This window comes from Elgaria multicarinata, chromosome 9, assembly GCF_023053635.1.
Source record: "Elgaria multicarinata webbii isolate HBS135686 ecotype San Diego chromosome 9, rElgMul1.1.pri, whole genome shotgun sequence".
Lineage (NCBI taxonomy): Eukaryota > Metazoa > Chordata > Lepidosauria > Squamata > Anguidae > Elgaria > Elgaria multicarinata.
In genome coordinates, this window is record NC_086179.1 from 25,109,875 (window position 1) to 25,131,663 (window position 21,789).

Below are 21,789 nucleotides of genomic sequence, written 5' to 3' on the forward strand. Positions count from 1 at the left end.
ATGAGGGGGTTTGCTCTTTTCTGTGTCGTAAACAAATGAAAAAATGTAAGTCACATTTACATTGCCGTTGCTGGAAGGACACCAATATTTTTTCTTCGGCATGTTTAATGTAATGGATTATCAGAGTTTGATAAGATTTTCAACTCATAGCTTGATTGGTGGAAAAAACTGATAGGATGCGGAGGGGTGGGTGGGAGTAGTGTGATACAATCTGAAAATTGTATCGTAAGAACATAAGAAGAGCCATGAGGGAAGGTTACAACAGCTGGGATGGTTTAGCTTGGAAAAAAGGAGGCTAAGGGGAGACATGACAGAGGTGTACAAAATCTTGCATGGTGTGGAGAAAGTGGCTAGGGAAACACTTTTCTCCCTCTCCCATAATACTAGAACCTGGGGTCATCCCATGAAGCTGATTGGTGGGAGATTCAGGACACATAATAGGAAGGACTTCTTCACACAGCACATAGTTAAACTATGGAATTCGCTACCACAAGACATACTGATGGCTACCAATTTGGATGGCTTTAAAAGGGGGTTGGATAAATTCCTGGAGGAGAAGGCTATCAACGGCTACTAGTCCTGATGACTATGTGCTACCTCCAGTATCCGAGGCTGTAAGCCTATATGCACCAGTCGCTGAGGAACATGGGCGGGAGGGTGCTGTTGCACCATGTCCTGCTTTGTGGGTCCCTGATCAACAGCTGGTTGGCCACTGTGTGAACAGAGTGCTGGACCACATGGATCCTCGGTCTGATCCAGCAGGGCTCTTCTTATGTCCTTATAATCTTATGCTGGATCAGACCAAGGGTCCACCTAGTCCAGCACTCCGTTCACACAGTGGCCAACCAGCTGTCGACCAAGGACCTGAATCCCAGTAAAAACCTCAAAAGCAATATCCATACTCTTTTAATGGGGATGGGAAAGATGGGAGGACATTTTCCCATGCAAAAAAGAGCATCTGAATATGTTGCTAGCAAATACCAATCCAAATATTTTAAAAAGTAGGATGGACAGTCAGCTAAATAAAAATCCACTGGGTTTTCATAGATTGTTCTGTTAAATGGAAGCAAATTTACATATCACAGAATTTCAGTAAAGCCCCGTTTGCAAAACCTAGTGGAAGGGAACAGTTTCTCTCAAGTTAGTCGCCCAAAGATTCTTCTCACTGTCCGAAAGAGAAAAAGAAGCTACCCTTAACATAAATCGGCAGGCAGGCAGGCAGCGCCTTACCCTACACCCCAGCCCCAGAAGAGTCCTCCACCAGGGCCACGAGGGGCATTTTTAATTCCTGGAGTTTCCTCCCTTCAACCAAAACAAGAAGATCAGCAGATGGGGAGGGGGGGGGAACAGCCTGCAGGAGAGTGATTTGCAAGATTTCTTTATGGTTGTCATTGAAGTTTTAGCAGTTTTAGGGGTTGGTATTTTAACAGATCGTTGGTTCTGGCTGTTTTAAATTGTGTTTTAATTGTGCAAGTTTTCATTTTGTTGTAAACTGTCTAGAGATCTATTTAAGAAAGGTGTTTACGAAATCTAAATATTTGATTTATAGTAGAAGTAGTAAATAATAGTAATAACAGTCAATTACAGAATCAATGGATTTGGGAAGGGTTAAGCATGATACTCTTTAGCCTGTCTATATTCTCCTACAAATGTCGCCTCTGCTCCCACATGACCTCAGCAAACATAGGTACAGGAACCTGCGCTCACTATGGTAACACTGAGTTCTGTCTTCAGCGCACAAATCATGTGTGGGAGATGTTCCACTCCGGGGCTGCCTCTGCGATGCGAGATCCAGAGAGATTAGGAACACCTCTTGCCATCCAATTAGCAATACATGCTGACTGCCAGTCAGACGCTGCAACCACTTCAAGGTCTTTATCATCATCGGAAAGATAAAGCCCCTTTCCCCTACTTCAGTGCCATTACTTTCATCCAACAAATGCATGACTGCAGTGCCTTATCTAGGTGGAAGGTTTTATAGATGCATGCCAGGTTCGCTATGCTACTCTGCCACAGGGCAGAAAGCTGACAGGGCCCAGGTTCATGTTCAGAAAGAAAAGATTCATCTCTGATGGGATTTGCTCAACTATGACAACTCCTCACGTCAAAATGACAAGTCCCTTTTCTTGCTGCTGGTGCTCTACTATGCAACACTGGCATTGGCCCCCTACGCCATGAGAAGCCACGGAGAAAGACTGCACTGCCCAAGTTTAACTTAATTTGTTGCAGTACTTATTGATTGAAATATTTCTATGCCACATTGTCTGCCATTCATACAGCATCCAAAGCAGCTTACAAAAACCTTTGTCTGTTTGTTTTGAAGAGCCAATGTGTTTAACACAGGTCATTTTCAAACTACAGGGCAGCTCTGTAGTATTAACTTATGGGGTGTTTTCATTCCCCCCACCCACCCCCTGCCCTTAGCATTCGTTGTTAGCTATTTTGGCCTTCCCTCTTAAACAAAAAAAATCAACTGTAACCCATCTTTACATTGCCATTGCTAGAACAGCACAAATATTTTTGCAGCATTTTATATGTAACAAATTCTCAAAGGTTGGTGAGTTTTTCAGTTCATAGCCTGATTTGCAGGAATATCCAATAGAATGCGGGAGAGAAGATAGCCTGAAAATTATATCCCAATAGAGCAAGACCCAGTAAAAAAAAATCAAAAGCAATTTTTATATTATTTTGATGGGAAGAGGGCAAAAGGAAGGTTCAGGGAAGGTTAGAAGAACCACAGAGCCATTTAAGAACAGCCTGTAGGGAATGCTTTCTGGAAGATCTAGGTTTTTCAATAGCAAGAGGGGCTGATGCTCTCTCATTTTGGGAAGACATTTCACTAGCAGCTCATGCGTGCAAGAGTAAGTCAACCAGCTGGTCACTCTTACCGGCCATTCAAGTTTTGCTCAGTTCAAAATACAGAGGTGGAGTTTCAAAGTTTCATACCCTACCTGTTTGTGTTCTCCAGAACTTCCACTTTCTTCCGAAGCTCACTGTTATCGTTTGAGCAGGATTCAACCCTTGGAGACAGACAAGGAATGAAAGGTTTGAAAGAATTCACTTTGGATGGACCCTGGGAAGTGAGAACAACTTCCTTGAGCTGAACTTAGCAACAGACCAAGAGCAAGTTTGTGTTAGCGGGGCACTCAATTTTGCTGATCTTCCCTAGGCCTGGCTAACCTCTATGACCGCCCCCTAAAGATGCTCTTGAGGTTTGAGGTACCCTCTGGAATAGTGTGGTATGTTGCATGGAGGGCTGCAGTAAGCAAGGGGGATCAGTGACATTCAGGTGCATGGCCTCATGCAACCAGGAGTGCTTTCTGCTAGCGCAAAGCAACCACTGGATATAACCCAAATATATATTATATTACATTTATATCCTGCCATTTCTCCTGTTGCAAGGAATTAGGGCTGTGCAAGCCTCGGCTTCGGGAGGTGGTCATTTTATGCCCAAACCACCATTTAGTGAACAGCCGTAGGACACATGGCAGCAGGGAAAGAGCCTACAAGTCCCAGCATGAATTGCCTGGGAGGGATGGGATTGGAGGTCCTGGATCATGTGGACAATCACACCGGTGGGTGGGTGGTAGCAGCAAGGCCATGAATGTCTGCCATTCCTGGGCCCCGGTAAGTCCATCTTTCCCAGGCAGTGCATGGTGGGAGTTGTAGGCTCTTTCCCCGCTGCTGAGTCCTAAGGCTGTGCACTAAATGTCGGTTTTGGCATAAAATGGCCGCCTCTGCCTCAGAAATCCGAAGCAGAGGCTTGACAACCCTACAAAGAACCCAAGGTTTACATGGCCCTCCTCCTCTCCATTTTATCCTCATAACAACCCTGTGAGGTAGATTAGGCTGAGCGTCAGTGAGCTTCATGGCCAACTGGAGACTAGAACCCAGATGTCTCGTCCCAGTCCAACACTCTAAACACTACAGCACTCTGCATCTTTGTTAGCCACAAACTCTTCATTCAGAAAACTGAACCGCATGCTATTTGGGGTGGGGGAGGCTGTGGGAGAGAGAAGCCCTTGATTTTATATGCAAGAGTAAGTTGCACTGTAGAAAACCCCTATGTGCTGGAGGAGGAGGAGGAGGAGCTGAGAGCCGGGGCATTGCACGCCATAGTGGGCTGCAGCATGTACCAGCCACCCTGTTGAATGTTCATGACACAGCAAACCTGGCAAGGGTGACTTTTTGTGGTGTTGTTTATTCGTTCAGTCGTTTCCGACTCTTCGTGACTTCATGGACCAGCCCACGCCAGAGCTTTCTGTCGGCTGTCGCCACCCCCAGCTTCCCCAAGGTCAAGTCTGTCACCTCCAGAATATCATCCATCCATCTTGTCCTTGGTCGGCCCCTCTTCCTTTTGCCTTCCACTTTCCCTAGCATCAGCCTCTTCTCCAGGGTATCCTGTCTTCTCATTATGTGGCCAAAGTACTTCAGTTTTGCCTTTAATACCCTTCCCTCACGTGAGCAGTCTGGCTTTATTTCCTGGAGTATGGACTGGTTTGATCTTCTTGCAGTCCAAGGCACTCTCAGAACTTTCCTTCAATACCCCAGTTCAAAAGCATCTATCTTCCTTCGCTCAGCCTTCCTTATGGTCCAGCTCTCGCAGCCATAGGTTACTACGGGGAATACCATTGCTTTAACTATGCAGACCTTTGTCAGTGTGGTGTCTCTGCTCTTAACTATTTTATCAAGATTTGTCATTGCTCTCCTCCCAAGAAGGAGAGTTAAACAATCTTTGCAGAACCCTCAAACAGCCACAGTGAGCTGCCACCAGCCTAATCTGCACAAAGCCTCCATCTTCTTACATCAATGACATAGGTTTTTTTCCCCCATGAGCAGCCACTAGGGGGCACATGAAACACACGCTGTTCCAAGTCTTGGGGGCCATCTTGGATCCTTGCAGGCATCCAAAGCCAATGGCTGGGGATCTTTGCGAGGTTGTAAAGCTGCCTGCAACAGAGACAGACCCCCTGGCCTACTGAGCCTCCTCTGAAGGGCACCAGCTCTCCAGAGCCTCAGTGCTGCGCATCTTTCTCAGCTTGCTATCCAAGAGAGACCCTTCAGCCAGAGATGCCGGAGACCACACTAGGGGCTCCCTGCATTAAAAAAAAACCCTCTGCTCTACCGCTGAGCCTTCCATTTTGTCTGCTCCTTCCACAGCCCCATTGCAATCTGATTATATGGATTATTCTGGCAGGCTTACTTTTTCTCCAGGCTGTCCATGTATTCTTTCTTTTTTCTCCTGCTCTCCTGGGCAGAGATCTACAAGGGAAAGAAAAGGGAAAAAAAGCACAATTTACAGCAAATAGAGGCCACAGTAAAACGAGTGCTTCAAAAATAGAAAATGAAAACAACTTCAAATTGTGCTGCCCTTACTGGAGTGCAGTTGTTGTTGTCTTTAGGGCTGTCACCTAATTAAAGAATTCTGAATCAAGCATACAAGTTTTATTCTATGGAGAGAGGAATCCTATGGCCCCTAGACAGTGTCTGGGGGGGGCACAGGATAGTTTGGATTCCTGGACCCGAAGTCACATAAATCAGCCTTCCGCAACCTGGTGCCATCCAGATGGGTTGGACTGCAACTCACATCAGTGCTCAGCCAGCATGGCCATCGCAATACATACATATATAAATACACCAGTTTGGTAGTGGTACGAGTGTTGGACTGGGACTTCAGAAATTTGGTTTCTAATCCCCACTCAGTCAGGAAGCTGGCCAGTCACTGGGCCCATTCAGAAAACACCTTAAACCATGGCTTTAACCATGGTGGTTAAGCCAGAAAGCCAGGCTGTGTTCAGAAGACACCTTAAACCATGGCTTTAATCATGGTGAATAAGGCCTTTTGCTTTATTCATCATGGTTAAAGCCGTGTTTTAAGGTGCCTTCTGAACACAGCCTGGCTTTCTGGCTTAACCACCATGGTTAAAGCCATGGTTTAAGGTGTCTTCTGAACAGAGCCACCAATTCTCAGCCTAACAGGGTTGTTGTGAGGATAAAATGGAGAGGAGGAGGATCATGGGAACTGACTTGGATTCCTTGCAAGGGGGGGAGGTAAGTGTGATATAAATGTAATAATCAACTAAAAATATATATTTGGGTTGTATCCAATGGTTGCTTTGTACTAGCGGAAAACACTTCTGCTTGCATGAAGCCAGGCACCTGACTGTCACCAATCCTGACCGCTCACCTGCTCCTGCTATGATAAACAACCCAGAGATGCCATGTCCCTGGGTTGTTCAGTGCGATCTATGAACCCAAAATTGTGGGTTGTTGGGTTTAACCGTGGGTTGTTCTTCCTTCTGGAACCCACAATTCTGGGTTTGCATGTTGCTGCACTGAACAACCCAAGGACAGAGCATCCCTGGATAGTTTTTTGCAGTGGGAGTGGGTGAGCAGTCAGGAGCGAGCACACAGGCTCCCAAACAACCCGGGCTGGTCACCTAACCTCTGAGTGAATGAGCAACAGCAAGAGCAAACAGAAGGCTATCAATGGCTACTAGCCCTGATGGTTGTGTGCTGCCTCCAGTATTTGAGGCAGACGCCTGTGTGCACCAGTTGCTGGGGTACATGGGCGGGAGGGTGCTGTTGCACCATGTCCTGCTTTGTTGGTCCCTGGTCAACAGCTGGTTGGCCACTGTGTGAACAGAGTGCTGGACTCGATGGACCCTCGGTCTGATCCAGCATGGCTCTTCTTATGTTCTTATCCTCTGTTTGCCCCACCCTTCGGGCAGTCACACAGATTTCACCCAGAGAAAGAGAGAAAGAGTATGGTGGTGGTGGTGACATTGGCAGACCCTCTCAGGTCAGGGAAGATGGCCCACTGGGGGCATCTTCTCCAAAACCTGGAAAATAAAAGATCAAGTTGGCCAAAAAACCCAACCTTGTTCTTGATTTTCCTACGGATCTTCTTCAGCGCTTTCTCCTCTGCTTTCGTGAGTGGCAGTTTTGTAGGGATGGGGTAGCCTTCTGCTATCAGTGTCCTCTTCTCTTCTTCTGTCAATATCAAGGGACCCGTGCCCTGTAGTTTCTACAGAGGAAAGCAAGAGATGTGGGAGTTGGGGTGGGTGGGAAGAAGAGAACACCAAAAACAGAATATCATTGAGTGGGCACAAAAACTGCATTCTTATGATGAAAGACTCGTGTCATAACTGTGACACTGACACCCAACACAAGTGCTATCATTAAATACACATGCAAAGAGCTCCAGAGAACAGTAGCAGTCTATCCTCCAAAAAGAGTATTAGCAATGGGTGAAATGATCATTAATGAATTAGGACCATCATCCCATTAAAAATATATATCTTGGAATCAGTTATTTGATTAAATCTGCAATTAAAAACAACTGTTTTAAAAGGGGGGAGCACACTTATTTTGTTTTTGGATGATGCACACATGCCTCACAGCAGGACCCCATCGTCTCAGAAGAGGCATTCTCCTTTCGCCTCACACACAGGTGGGAATGCCTTTTCTAAGATGGCACTTGCCAGCTACAGCTTTTTATACAAGCTGTTTATTAAATATTTTTTTTGAAAAATTAAAAATTGCCACGCAATTAAATTGGGCAATTATTTGGCTGCAGCCCCTAAAATCACCCATTTCAATGTTTAACATAAATAGCCATAATACTGATGCAGGTGTTTTGAAAACTGGGAACCTTGCTTTCCTCTAACAGCCTGTCTTACGGAAACAGAGGGATTTAGATTCTGCCTGTACACTACGCTAAAGTCCTCCTCCAGGTGCCTCTTCCAAGAGAGGCTCAGGAGATGGCAATGAATGAGAGGGCCTTCTCGGTGGTGACCCCCCAATTATGAAATGATCTCCCCGACGAGGCCTGTCTGGCACCAACACTGTTATCGTTTCAGCACCAGCTAAAGACCGTTCTCTTTTCTCAGGCATTTGGCACCATATGATGAATTTAATCAGTTCCGGATTTGTCTTATGGTCATGGTCGATTGCTTAACGTTATTTTAGATATATGTGGTCTCTGTATGTATTGTCTACTTGTCCGTTTTACGTAAATGCTTTTTAAACTTTGTATACTGTAGTTTTAATGGTTTTTAATCTTTGTAAACCACTTTGGCTATGGGGTGGTATAGAAGTGTAATAAATAACGCTAATAATCATCATCATGATCACAACAGGGCTAAAGTCCCTCCCTGTGCCGACATATCCAGGATTGATTACATAGGCTAGCCTTTCCCAACCTGATGCCCTTCAGTTGATTTGGACCAACTCCCATCAGTCCCAGCCAGCATGGCCAATGATTAGGAATGCTGGGAATTGTAGTCCAAAACCATCTGGAGGGCACAAGGCGGTGTAGGTGGACTGTGTAACCAAAGTAGCAGTCGTCAATCATCCGCTCTGCCGACAGGCAGGGGCTGCCATGAGATGATTTTTTTCCTTGGCATGAACTGCAAAAAGTGGGTGCACTGAACACAGCCCCATGCAAGTACTTCCATCAACAGAGCAGAAGTATCGAAATGCAAAGTCTCCCTCAACTAGAGACATTCACCTGTTGAGCTATAGCAACGCCAAAGGTGCTAATATTTATGGGCAAATGTGAGGAGACAGATTGGAAGAGAAATCTATTTCCCACCCTCAGGTGTCAGTTGCTGGGCCCAATTTTTTTCACTGCTGGTAGCTATTGGCTGCCTGGAGTTTTGCACCACTGCTGATACATGGCTTCCATTAAAGCTCCAGACTTCATCAGCTGAAAAACCTTGCTCTCAAAACAGGAGGTTTTTTAGTTTTAACTAGATCTCCATTATGACATATTTTATTGTAGCGCTGGGCTGAAAATTTTGACCATTTCATTTTCGGCGTTTCGTGGGGGGTGGGGGGGAAATGAAAACTCAGGCTGGAGAGGTGAGAATTTCGGAGAATTTTCTCCTTGGGGAGGGGGACAGGGTTTCCACATACCTTTTTCAATGTAGCCAGTTGTTGAGGGGGTCTGCTTTCTTTCTTTTTCTTTTTTCAAAACACCCCCGGCACCTGCAGGAGCCCGTGAGTTTTTCCTGGGTGCTTATTGGAGAGGGTAAGGTCACATGGCCTCCAAAAGTACTAACTCCAAAAGCAAGGGGTGTTTTTGTTTGTTTTGTTTTTTGAAAAACTAAAAAAATAAGAAGCCCCCTCAGCAACCGGCTACACTTAAAAAAAAGATACGTGGAAACCTTGGCCCTCTCCCCAAGCAGAAAATTCTCCAAATTTCGCCCCCTCCCCTCCGCTCCTGAAAAGTTCCCGAAAACAGGGGGCAGGATTTGGCCCAGTGCTATTTTATTGTACCCTGCAAAATGCCTAACAAATCAAACCCGTTGCATTAGTTCAAAAGAGAGAGAGAAACCACTGTTCCCTACATGTGGCGCTGTTAATAGAGGGGAATTGGTGAGCGCTGAAGCCGTGCGCGATGTCACTTTAACAGTGGCTTGCAACTGCGTGGGACTTGATGGTGGGAGGGACCTGGTCGGGCTCTGCCCACCCTCTGAATCACTGCCGTGGCTGCTGGGAGGGGTGGGAGGCATGTGCAGGGCATCGACTGCTGCAAGAGACAGAGGGGTGGGGGGGAGAGAGAAACAGAAAGTTTGTCTTAAAGCATCAGACGAAACAGTAACACAGCTCTCATATGTAGTAATCTCTGCCTGATAAGCCATGTGCATTAGACTGAGAATGAGCCTCCTGCTCACAACTTCTCTCGCCACATGCCTAGCTTTGAAAAAGATATTGTGGGTTTCTTAAACCACAGTTTCCCCTGATATCTGAACCAAGGAACTATGGCTTAAGCGCTGCTTACACACCAGGATTAGAGCCTTGCTAGATATCCTGGTTTGTAAGCTGCGCTTCAAACATGGTTTCCCAGTTTGGATGTCGCGGGAAACTGGTCTAAAAGCCTACAATATCTTTCTCATAGTGAGGCATGGGAAAGAAGGGAAGGAGAGGAGCGAGGAAATGTATGAAATACGCCAGTATGTGCAAAGTTTAAACAAAAAGACCAAACACAAAATATAGAAGATGGTTTAGAACAAAAAAAGCCGGGCCACTAAAGGCATATCTACAATACTACAATTAAGGGTGCAATCCTATGCATGTCTAGACAGAAAAAAAAGTCCTACAAGAAGTCCATGCTAGCTGAGGGATGCTGGGAGCAGTAGGCCTTTTTTCTGTCTAAACATTCATAGGATTGTGCCCTAAACCAGTTTAACTATTGTAGCTTCTCCTCATCCTTGCCCAAGAACCCTGGGAACTGCAGTTTAATTTATTCATTCATTCATTCCTCTTTTTACTTAGTTTTAGCTGAAGTGTTGTATAAATCAAATTTTATGAACATGCCAATGAATTTCCTGTCTATTTAAAATTACTGTAACTAGGGAAAGTAATGTTTAATAATGCAATTGAGGCCACATTCACATTCCTGCTAGCACCCAGTTTCAAGAAAAAGCAAGGTCAGCAGCCACAGACCTAAGATGTTGTACATCAGAGGTTCTTATTGTATCTTCGAGGACAAGCAGAGCAGCATAGACTGATTATCGTGTCCTGATCCTTGCTTATTAACCAGGTTTGTTAATAAGCCAGGATTGGACATAATTTTGGAATCTGGATTTAATGCAGCACAGGATCTCCAAGCTGAAGCCAGAGCATGGGGAAGGAAGGGGAGAAGTGAGAGAAGAAGCACCTGTCCATGGCCCTCATCAATGGATGCATGAACACATTTGCCATTATCTCTTCATGAGAACATGGGCGGGGGGGGGGGGATTCCTGCTGTAATCACCAATCTCAGTTCAGAGATAACAGCTGAGGCAGGTATCAGTAGTTAGTATGCAGGTACCTGATAAGTAGTAACAGTAGTTAGTATGCAGGTACCTGATAAGACACATATCCCAGAGAGGGATGCACTGCTGGCTCCCAGAGCCTTCTGGCTCTGCTGCTCCTTCTTGCTGCCACCCCATCTTCACCTGCCCTCTCTGTACATGCGAGCAGTGTGAAGAGCCAGGGGAAAGAGGAGCAGCAGCATCTTGTGCTCTTCCTTTGGGCATCTGGGCAGTCCGGGCCCAAAGGGAGAAGGACAAGTGAATGGGGCCAGCATTGTACCTCCTCACTGCCATCTCTTCACAGCTAAATAGGGTGGCCCTATGGAAAGGAGGACAGGGCTCCTGGATCTTTAACAGTTGTACAGAAATGGGAATTTCAGCAGGTGTCAATTGTATGCATGCAGCACTTGGTGAAATTCCCTCTTCATCACAACAGTTAAAGCTGCCCGGTTTTGTATCTGGTCAAGATGGCAGGACTCCTGCAGCTTTAAGCTCTTGTGATGAAGAGGGAATTTCACCTGGTGCTGCATGCATACAAATGACCCCTGTGGAAGGTCCTCCTTTCCATAGGGTCACCCTAGCTAAACCCTTCGCCTCTACATTACAGCAAGCTTCTTTTCGGGAGCAGCTTCCCAGTTACATGCATCTGGGTGGTAATGACAAATCAAAAACATTCCCTTTAGGCAAGGCTCTTCCCTCTTGCTTCCCATATCAGGCACAGGTTATTCGATAGTAAATGAACTAACCTTCCTTCGAAGAAAGGTTCAGGAACTGATCCACTTCATGCGGCTCTAGTTTGATCTCCGGAAGAGCTGTGTGACTCAGTGGTTTAGCCTGAAGGAGAAAGAGTTGGAAGAGAAATTAAAATTTTAGGCAAACCTTTAGGGCAGGGTCTGCTTTCTTTCTAGTTTTTGCTATTTGTTAATCCAGATAAGCAAGATGACCTGGAAACACCTGAAAAGTCTCGATAGAAATCATGGGACAGGATCAGCCCTGTGATTCCTCCCTCCTGCAAAAGTGAAGAACTGGACAGTGGGGGTAGCAGATTGGGTCTACACAGCGCAGAAGAAGAGGCAAAAATGAGTCAATACAGAATGGTCCTGAACCATTTCAGAAGATGGCTTCCTACTTTTGAATACTCACCACCATCATCACAAACCTGCCTGCAAGTAGAAAAGTAGAAGACCAGGAAGAATTTTTCTAGCCCTTCCCCTTCTCTGATGTGCCTCTTTTCTACTTGCAGGGAGGTTTAAAATAGATAATATTCAAAAATGGGAATCCTCTCCTGTAGTCTAAAGTGGTACCATCCATTTCACCACATCCTGCTGCACGCATAGACCAAACGTTAGTGTCCTGTCCTATAGGATAAGCTGCTTCTTAAGTCTGGGATTCAAGAGATGAGCCAGGCCTCCTTGAACCGTTAGGTGTGGTGGCAAGGGGCAACGTGAACTCTTCCCTGACTCCCTAGCAACTACAAGAGCGGCTCTGAGTTACGAAGTTTTACCGGGGCGGGGGCGAGATTTGTTTTCCAGGTTTGTGTATAGTAAAGCCAGATCCACGAGGGCAGAATGTCCCAGGTTTGATCCTCAGCATCTCCAGGTAGGGCTGGGAAGGAATCCTTGCCTGAAACCCTGGAGAGCCGCTGCCAGTCAGTGCCGACAATACTGGGCTTGATGGACCAATGGTCTAACTCAGTAAAGGGTGGCTTCCTATGTTCCTAAAACCTGTCTGTATAAGACGCACATTTGCTGTGGTCACTGCCTAAAGCAGAACAGCCTTTTTAAAAAAAAAATGGAAAAGGGAATAACTAATTGCAGTTGTATAGGTTGACATATTCTGGAATCCTCACCAACTGAAAGGGGAGGGGCTGCAGGTCAGTGGTTAGAGCACATGCTTTGCATGCAAAAGGCCCCACGTTCAATCTGTGGCATTTCAGAATAAAAGGCTCAGGTTGTACCAGGAGATGGGAACCTCTCCCAGAGACCCTGGAGACGCGCTGCCCATCAGAGTGGCCTGTACTGGCCTAGATGAACAGGTAGCCTGGCCTGGAATCAAGCAGCTTCTTACGTTCCCCATTATCCAACGGCATCCACACTTTTGCCCAGTTAAGGCCCCAACTGCCCGAAACAACTACCATGTCATCATCCTGCAGCTGGGGCTCTTGCTTCTCCGGCGTTGCAGGGCTGGGTGTGGCGCTGAGGCTGACGGAGGGAGCAAGGCCTGGTGCTTCCCCCAGAGCCGGTTCTGTCTTGATGGTGGCTGAAGCCAGCTCTGAACCCAGACACCAGTCTTCGTTTTCCAGGTCAGCTGGAAGAAGAGAGAAAGGGGTGGGAAATGCATTAGGAACCAGAAAGACAGACTAGGCAGATTTTCAGAGAAATAGGAAGGATTTGGGGGAGAAACTAACAGAAGCAAATCCTAGCCAAGGCCAGGGAACCTGGGGAGAAAGCATTTAACTCATTAAGCAACGCTTTCTACCTCCCCTCCCCGGCTATTACTTCTTAGAGAAACCTGGGGCTTTAAACTGCAGCCTAAACATAGCCCTGGGGTGAAGGTGGATTGGCTGAGGACAGAAAACAAGGTAATTACTGCAAGCTGCTCGCAAAAGCTGCAAACAAGACTAAACAAGCCATTAGACAAAGCAGCCGGGGGTCCACGCAACAGCCTGTGCCAACAGAACGCCTGCTTTTATCGGCATTTCTGTCATTGGCTTTCTGCCTTCCCAAGATCTGAATGAAAAACGCTCAGAAAAAGCAAGATCATTCTGCTCTCTTAAAATTCAGTTCTCTCCCTCTCCGTCTGAGTTTAACTCATTCAAAAGACTCAACGTGAGAAGTGAGAATGCAACCTAAACCCCCCACAAAAACAAACTAACAAGAAAACCCAAACAGAATTTTAGAAACAGCAGCAGAATACTCAATAAAAAGGTCCAGTCGATGAAAGACTACTTCACAGCCTGCATAAAAAAACAGGCAGTGAGATGGGCAGGCGCCACAAACTCAAGACCTTCTCGGTGATGGCCCCCCAATTGCCGAACAATGTCCTGGATGAGGCCTGCCTGGCACCAACATTGTTATCTTTTTGTCACCTGGTTAAGACCTTCTTCTCTCAAGCATTTGACAGCATGGAAGCATAGAATACTTGAGTTAGAAGGGGCCTATAAGGCCATCAAGTCCAACCCCCGGCTCAAAGCAAGAATCTACATTAAAGCCTACCTGACATGTGATGAGGTTTTAAACAAGTCCTGGATGTTTCTTATTGTTGACTGTTTGAAAATGTTTTTAAAATATGTGTGTTGTTTGCACGTAAATGGTTATAATGTATTTTTAATTGTTTTTAATCTTTGTAAACCACCCAGAAAGTTCCCGCTATAGAGTGGTATAGAAATATAATAAATGAATGAATGAAATGAATATTATTACACAGTGGAAAGTTGATCATGATAAAATCAGCAGGTTTCCCTTCCCCCACCACACTGAATTTGATGGTTGGGGGCCGTGGCAGGGGGCCACATGCATGCTCCGGGCCACGTATTGCCCACCCCTGATTTAGGGCTTTAAAACATCAAAGGACAGTGAATTGAGCTTTAAAGCAAGTTATGTGTTCTGAGCAAAACGCTCCCCCTCACCATCCCTGCAGCTGAAGTCTGGACCAGCCGGAGTTTGGGGACTGTCTTCAAGGATGCCCCATCCATTACAAAGCACATTACAGTAATCTAACCTGGATTTGATGAGAGTATGAATGACTGAGGCCATATTTGGTCTTGGCACAAAAAGACGCATTTGTTTAGACGAGAATGAGCAAAAGCATTCCTGCCCAGTGTTATCATATTGGTGTCCCGGCGTAGATTTGAGTCCAGAATTCCCAAACTGCAAAGCTGTTTAATTCAGGGAGGCCCTGGGCTGAATGCCTGACCCAGAATCAGCAAAACACCCAGCCAACAGTACTTCCATCTTGTCTGGATAAAGTTTCACATCGTTCTCCCACATCCAATCCAAAATAGTCAGCAGACAATGAGTTGGGAGGGGGTGGATTCAAAGGAGGACACGGCTGCTCTAACTTTCACAGTTGCACGAAAGGAAATTCCTGCATGCCCATCTTTTTGCATCCCAGAATGACAGTTCCGCTCTGTCATCCTGTCCCTATTTGGTTTGATGCTGTCCCATTTTAATTCCATCATGGAGTAGCTAGACTTCGCAGCATAAAAACTGGTTTTGTAATCTATACAGCACACTTTACATTGCTACATGCAAAAATGGCATATTTTTTAAAACAGGGCAGTTCTGTGTAGAAGACTGGGTGCAAGCTCCACATTCCTACGGACATGAGGCTGCTCCTAAAAACACCAACCCATCCTCCTTTGTCTGCTGCTAAGGGTGGTTAGGAAGGCAGGAAAGAGCTTTTTTGGTACTGGCCCCAAATGTCTAGATTCAACTTCCATTGAGGGTTTGTCAGGCTCCATCTTTTCAGGCCTTCAGGAAAGTTCTGGAGACCCACTTATTCTCGCCAGCTTTTTCTTGAGTAGCATTTTTGGTCCGCTGATTTTTCTTGTAATTGCTGGTTTTATTTTATCGCCTTGTTTCTTTTATTATGTGCACTACTTTGAGAGAGTTAAAGGTGGCCTTAAAATAATCTTAAATAAATAACTTTCCCCCATACAGTGCGGGATCATGATCATCACCTAACTTTCCTTGCAGTGTGTATGTTCTCCCTCCCGCCCCACCGAACCCATCAGAGTGAGGAAATGCCTAACACGATGACAGCACAATACAGGGTAAATGCAGAACATCTAACAAAGGAAAGTTTGCGAGAGATTAACATTGAGAAAGTCAGAGAATGAGCAAAATAATCAAGCAGCTGGGTGGTTTGGTTTTGGTTTTTTCCTTTTCTTTGCTAGAGTTCCTGCTTCATGCTAGCAATTTAATCTTCTTTGCAAGCTTGTCGGCTTTTCTAATTAAAGGCCAAATGTTGCATTTCAGCTGGCAGAAGAAGACCTTTTGTTTAAGGTCAATGTATTTTACAATATGAAACGATGCCTTCAGAAATAGGCACCCCTTAATTCAATAGAGCATACTCCCAAATAACTATGCTGAAGTTCATGGGGCTGAAGTTGTGATTCCATAAACTTAACTGTGAGATTTTTATTAGCCGCTTGTTTGTTTTAGACGTCTGTATTTTATGATGGAGTTTTTAACTTTTTAGTATAAATGACAGAAAAGAAGGATATAGACATATATTCCCTGGGGGCAAGGCTACGGACTATCCTTTCAGGCCTACCTGTGGGGGGCTGTCATGGTGAACACCTGCACTTCATCACTGACAGCTGATCACTGACTCTGAGTGATGCATATGCAGTGCAGTGTAGTGGCTAGAGTATTGGACTGGGAGTCAGGAAATCCAGGTTCTAGTCCCCACTTGGCCATGGAAACCCACTGGGTGACTTTAGGCCAAACTTTCAGCCCAGCCTACCCCACAAGGTTGTTGTTAGGATAAAATGGAGAAGAGGAGGATTATGTACGCCACCTTGGGTTCCTTGGAGGAAAAAAGGCAGGATATAAATGCAATAAATAAATAAATAAATAAACAAATAAATAAATAAATAAAATATGCATGAGAAGAGCAGGGTAAAAAAATATATGCATCCATAAATATCAAAAAACATGAAAAGTGTCTGGTTGGAGCAGCATCTGTTGCAGCAGCCTTTCCTTTCCTGCTTCCCTCCAGATGTTTTAGACTGCAACTCCAATCCTCCCCAGCCAGCATTACCCATGCTGACTGGGGATTATGGGAGTTGTAGTCCAAACCAGGAAAGATGTATCACAGCATCGTGCTCTCAATGTTAGTCAGCTACCTGCTTCCAGGAAGCATGAAGGCAACTCTCCTCTTGCCCACTGCATGTTCCACAGGGGTACACTGCTTCTGAATGTGGAGGTTTGTTTGTGCCATCCAGGCTAGCAACCAGGGCAAACCTGCATGACTTAGTCAAAAAATATATCACTTGAAAGCCATCAGGACGGTATGTTTGCCACTATTTTCGCCAACAACTTTCCTTCACCAGGAACACACAGCACAGAAAAGTGATGAATAGCTTCACCCATCCCGGTGAGAGGAGATATTTATTGCAACAGAATGCAATTACGAGGAGCTTTGGCCACAAAGGCACAGAGAAGGCTAAAATCAAGTACAACCCTGCCCCCCCCCCCCGCAGCCTCCTGCTCCCACAGCCTTCAACTGAGCAATGGGGAAAGAAGCGGGGGTGGGGGTGGGGGGGAATTGGGATACATCTGATGCTAGTAATTACTTTATGGTGTAATCTTAACCTCCCCTGCTGGCAAAGGAAGATGTAATTTGAATAACGATAGGCCAGGCCAAAAAGATTATGAACAAAAATAAATATGTATACATCCTGTAATCAGACACTTCAAAACAGTAATCCACGCTCTGCCAAGAAGGAGAGCCCTATAACAAATGATAACTATAATTTCTTTTAATATAGCATCTATGCTCAAAGAGATTCTTGACCCTTTTGAAAATATATAAACAGAGACATTCCTCGGAAAAGCCAATCAGAGAATGCTAGAAACTCTTATCCTTCCCTATAAAAACACTCCCTCTCACCACACACACACACACACACACACACAAATACACACCCCACAAATGGACTTTGTTCACAAGTTACATGTTGAAGTTGAAGTTGTTCAGGTACGTGAGCATGAGGCTTTACTTAGGACGTTAGGAATTGTCTTACATAGAGTCCAATTTCCAGTCAGGTCATGCCCCTTCCAGAAATTAGCATTTCCACTCATTTCAGGGTCCTCAGAAGCGCTACATCGCGGCCACCACTGGTAGCGTGCACCGAGGTCCGCCTCACACACACCGGGATCGGTGGGGTCTGCCCTGGGCAGAAGGTCCCCCTTGGAACCTGCCCATGGGTCACTGTCCACCAGGATGTTCTCCTGTGCAAGCTCTCCTGAAACGAAAGAGCATCGCTTGGGCAGCAGAACTCTCTGTATTACTCTGTGAGTAGAGATGCCGTTCGCATTCTCTGCCTTCAGCACTAATATATCTTGGGTTAATATATCATACCAGTCCTCGCAGCTGAGGTGCTTTTCACCAGGAATGCTGGGGCATCCAAAACACGTGCAGAAAACTCAACATGACAACCCCCAACTGTGGGCTGGAATTCATCATTCCCCCCCCCCCAACATACTTGCGGAGAAAGAGCATGTTCCCCTCCTCTGAAATCACAGGAGCAGAACTTCAGGCCTGCAGCCCAGATATGGCCCATCTCGGAACCAAATACAAATACGGTCCATCTGGGGACCAAATACGAATCCGGACCTCCTAGTCCCACCCCCCCTTCATCCCTGGCTATGGATCATTGGGTGGTTTCACAGCTTTTGTGTGCGTTTCCCATTCTAAAAGGCTGGAATGTCTCTACGGCTTAGTTACTGGCAGTAAAGGGCTTTTAAAGTAAAATATGCTGGTATTGTTGGCATTTCGGCCCTGTTCCCATTGCCTTTGGCACAAGTGTGATTAGAGGAATGGGACAGTGAGAAGCTCTGTAACAGGCTCATCCGTGGTACAGCTGTGGCACAGTCCCACCACCACCACCACCATCTTTGCTGTTCACCTGTTTCTGAGCCCTCGTTGAACTATTGGGAACACAGAAAGCTGCTTTATATGGGTCAATCACTGGCTGGCTGAGTACTGTCTATGTACAATACACTGACTGGCAGCAGGTCTCCAACATTTCAGGGACGTCTCCCGGGCCTACCTGGAGACGCTGGAGATTGTCTAGAGTGTAAAACAGGTGCTCTGAGCTTTCCTTAATATAATCACAGCACTGAAAAGATGGATTTTCTAGCTTCTCTTGTGCCTGCTGTTTAGGAATGCAAAAAAGGGGAAAGTATTACGAAGCACACTCCTAATGCTTCAATGATCTCATGGCTGTGTCTGTGCATACATGTATGTATACAAGCTGATAGCGAGGGAACAAATGCCTGCCTTTCTCTCTCTTGTTCATCATCTAAGGCCGCCTTCCCTGATCTAGTTATTCATACTAGGCCCTTTAGTTTAGCCTTCCCCAATCTTCTGCCCTCCAAAAGGTTTGGACTACGACCCCCATCAGCCCTAGAAGCATGCTCAACGGTCAGAGATGATGTGAATGGTAGTCCAAAACATCTGGAGGGCCCCCGGTTGGGGAAAGTTGAATTAAGGGGGTCTGCTGTGAATAACATATTTTGTTTTTAGCTGCAGCTTTTCTCTTGAACTATAGCTTTTGCGCTCTCTCTCTCTCTCTCTCTCTCTCTCTCAGTATGTCCTGCCCAACAACTTCCACACACAACATGCCTAGACATAATCCTCCTTTTACTGCTTCACCTCTCTCTATCCCACCAGGTGAGAGGCTGCATTCATTTAAGGAACTATTTCACCGTTGTCCAGGAACAGGGGTTTCTCTCCCACCCGTTCGCTCCCTTTTTTTCTGCTCTGGCTGCTACCGCAGATAATGAAAGACAAGCTGTTGACTTGGTCCCGACAAAGAAGGTACTGTGCAGCAACCAAACACTGGGACCTTTTTCAGACTGGCAGTGTGGAACGATTAAAGGGGGAGAGGGGTTGCGGGGAAGGGAGGTAGAGCATGAGGGTATGTGTGAAACAAGCATTTTTTTAAAAGCTCCCTTTGTTTTGAAGGATCGCTACCAATTCAAAAGCCGACGCCAGGAATATGCTTTCCCCACTGGGGGCTTATTCCTCAAATGCATGAAGAGCTTCTGAGCATGTGTAGAGGGCCGTTCCCACCCTCGAGACTGAACCGTTACCAAAGTTTCTAGGAACAGTAGGGCATAAGTGCCATAAAATGAAGGCCTAACTTCTAGGGTAAAGGAAATCTAAGCCGCAGTACCTACCATTTTTTTTAAAGAAATCTAAGCATTGGATATGTATGTCTGATTCTAAAGCTAAAGAATCTCGCTCAAGTACACAGCATTATTAGAGGAAATATTCCCAGCTGCAGCGATTGCATGAGTTGGGAGTTCTGTGCCTTTTAGAGCCATGCCCGGCTTCACTGCCTTAAGATCTCATTTCACTTTCCACGTCCAAAGAATGCATGGGACACCGCCGTCTCCATTTTGGGGGACAGCAATAAAAAGCCATTCAGCAGGCATCACCATGTTCCTCGCACTCTCTGCCTCTCTCACACACACACACACACACCAGACTAGTAATAATAGGATGACTACTGACTCAGCTAGAACTGCTCCTTGGCTTAAGGATCTGAACAAAAATAAAGACTGCATTTTGTGGCTTTACATCTTTTTGAGGGTTAGGGAAGGAATGAGCAATGTCTGCACTCTCAGAGGACACTACTCCCTGGGGAGTTGTCTAGGGGCTGGCCCCATCTCACCCACCCACAGGCTGCCTTGGGAGTGGCTAGGCTCCAGGACTTAGGCCTCTCTCTTCCTTAAACTCCAAAGCCGTCAATTCTAACATTGATAGGATGAGCTTTAAACAATGGATCTTCAAAAGGGAAGGCGCAAAGCTTGACGCCAGAGCATGTGTTTTGCAGGTAGAAGGCTCCCTGGCTTGGACAACTCCAAGGCTCTCTCTACCTGAGACCACAGAGAGCAGCTGCCCGTACTGAGCTCCATATCAAGCAACATCGTTAAGGTTTAGGGCATGTAAAGTTAAAGCAGCAGCTGCACCCAGGACATTTACTGGGCCTCGCATTGCGGAGCACGATGGTAAACCTCATAACTGTGCTGAAGTACATCCAAAACCCAAAAAGAAATGAAATTCAGTTTCAAGTCAAACCTCTCTTCTGCAATCTCTCTCTGTCTTTTGACGATTTTCTTTTTCTTCTGAATTAACATAAAGCCAAACATTGTACAACATCTTGATTAATGCTTTTTAGGACTTTGAGACAGCAGTTCTAGCCCAGAAACCACCAGTTAGCCCTCTATGGTTAAGGGCAAGGATGGGGAAACTCCAGCTTTCAGGCTGGGTACAGCCCGTATGGGGCCCATTGAGCCCACCAGCTTCTTCCCCAGGCCTTACTCCTTCTCCTAGCAGGGAAAAGCTCTTATCTCTGATCAGCAGCTCATCAGAGATAAAAGCTCTGCCTTGCTGCACAGTCAGAAGGGGAGCCTTTGTCACCTTGCAGCAGGGAAATGCTCTTATCTCTGATCAGAGGGTTGGTATTTGGATGCCATATGGAAGTGCTGCTGAGTGATTCAGTCCTGCTTACTTCAGAGTAGACATGCAGAAGCTTTGTCCTGCGTACTTCTGAGGAGGTTTAAAATTGGTAATAATCACAATTGGCCCTACCCACTTTGCTTTCGGCCTCACCCACAGATGGAATGCAGCTCCTGGAGACTTTTCCGTATTGGAATTTGTCCCATGGGATGAAAAACATTCCCCACCCTTGGAACAACCCTTCTAAAGGGACAACACTCATTTTAAGAGAGCTTATTAAACAATGAAACCACTTTAGTTAGAGGCTGATCTAAGCTTGGGACAACTAAATATCTCACATCCACAAACAGACATGGTAGATTTAACATTTTAACGGCCAGCATCAAGCAGAGATTTCTTATAAGACAAGCTGGGTCAGGCCTGGAACTATGCACAAGGCTGCTTCCAGGTTAAAATACACAGAAGAGAAGGCAGCAGGTGTGGAACAAGGATGATCACAAATGCATTGCCCTCAAGGTCTCAAGGAGTGGGGGATAAAAGAGGGAGGGTGTACAGCCACCTGGCCAAACATACCACAAATTACAATTAAATGGGCACCTTCCAAAGCATTTTCCTTTACATCCATCAGGCTTTGAAAACAAACTTTTCCACTAAGAGCACGATTTTCTCCCACTACAATCCCCCCGAAAGCAAAATAAGCCATTCTGCGGGCCCACACAGGCCCACCACTCTCACTTCTTATACTGCAACTGAACAAATTACTGTGAAGCTTGATGTGGCTTTGCCACTT

The 21,789-nt window shown here is 45.8% G+C and overlaps 1 protein-coding gene across 1 annotated transcript in view; it reads right to left on the minus strand.

The window, feature by feature from the left end:
* The window catches only part of CREB3L2 (cAMP responsive element binding protein 3 like 2), a 92,708-nt gene that overhangs the window by 17,046 nt on the left and 53,873 nt on the right, over window positions 1-21,789 (minus strand). Inside the window, exons 3-8 of the mRNA XM_063135065.1 lie at window positions 12,937-13,109; window positions 11,549-11,636; window positions 9,354-9,535; window positions 6,881-7,027; window positions 5,204-5,262; window positions 2,952-3,020 (exon numbers count right to left, since the gene is read on the minus strand). Of these exons, the coding sequence (XP_062991135.1) occupies window positions 2,952-3,020; window positions 5,204-5,262; window positions 6,881-7,027; window positions 9,354-9,535; window positions 11,549-11,636; window positions 12,937-13,109 (718 nt within the window). The remainder of the gene's footprint in view (window positions 1-2,951; window positions 3,021-5,203; window positions 5,263-6,880; window positions 7,028-9,353; window positions 9,536-11,548; window positions 11,637-12,936; window positions 13,110-21,789) is intronic.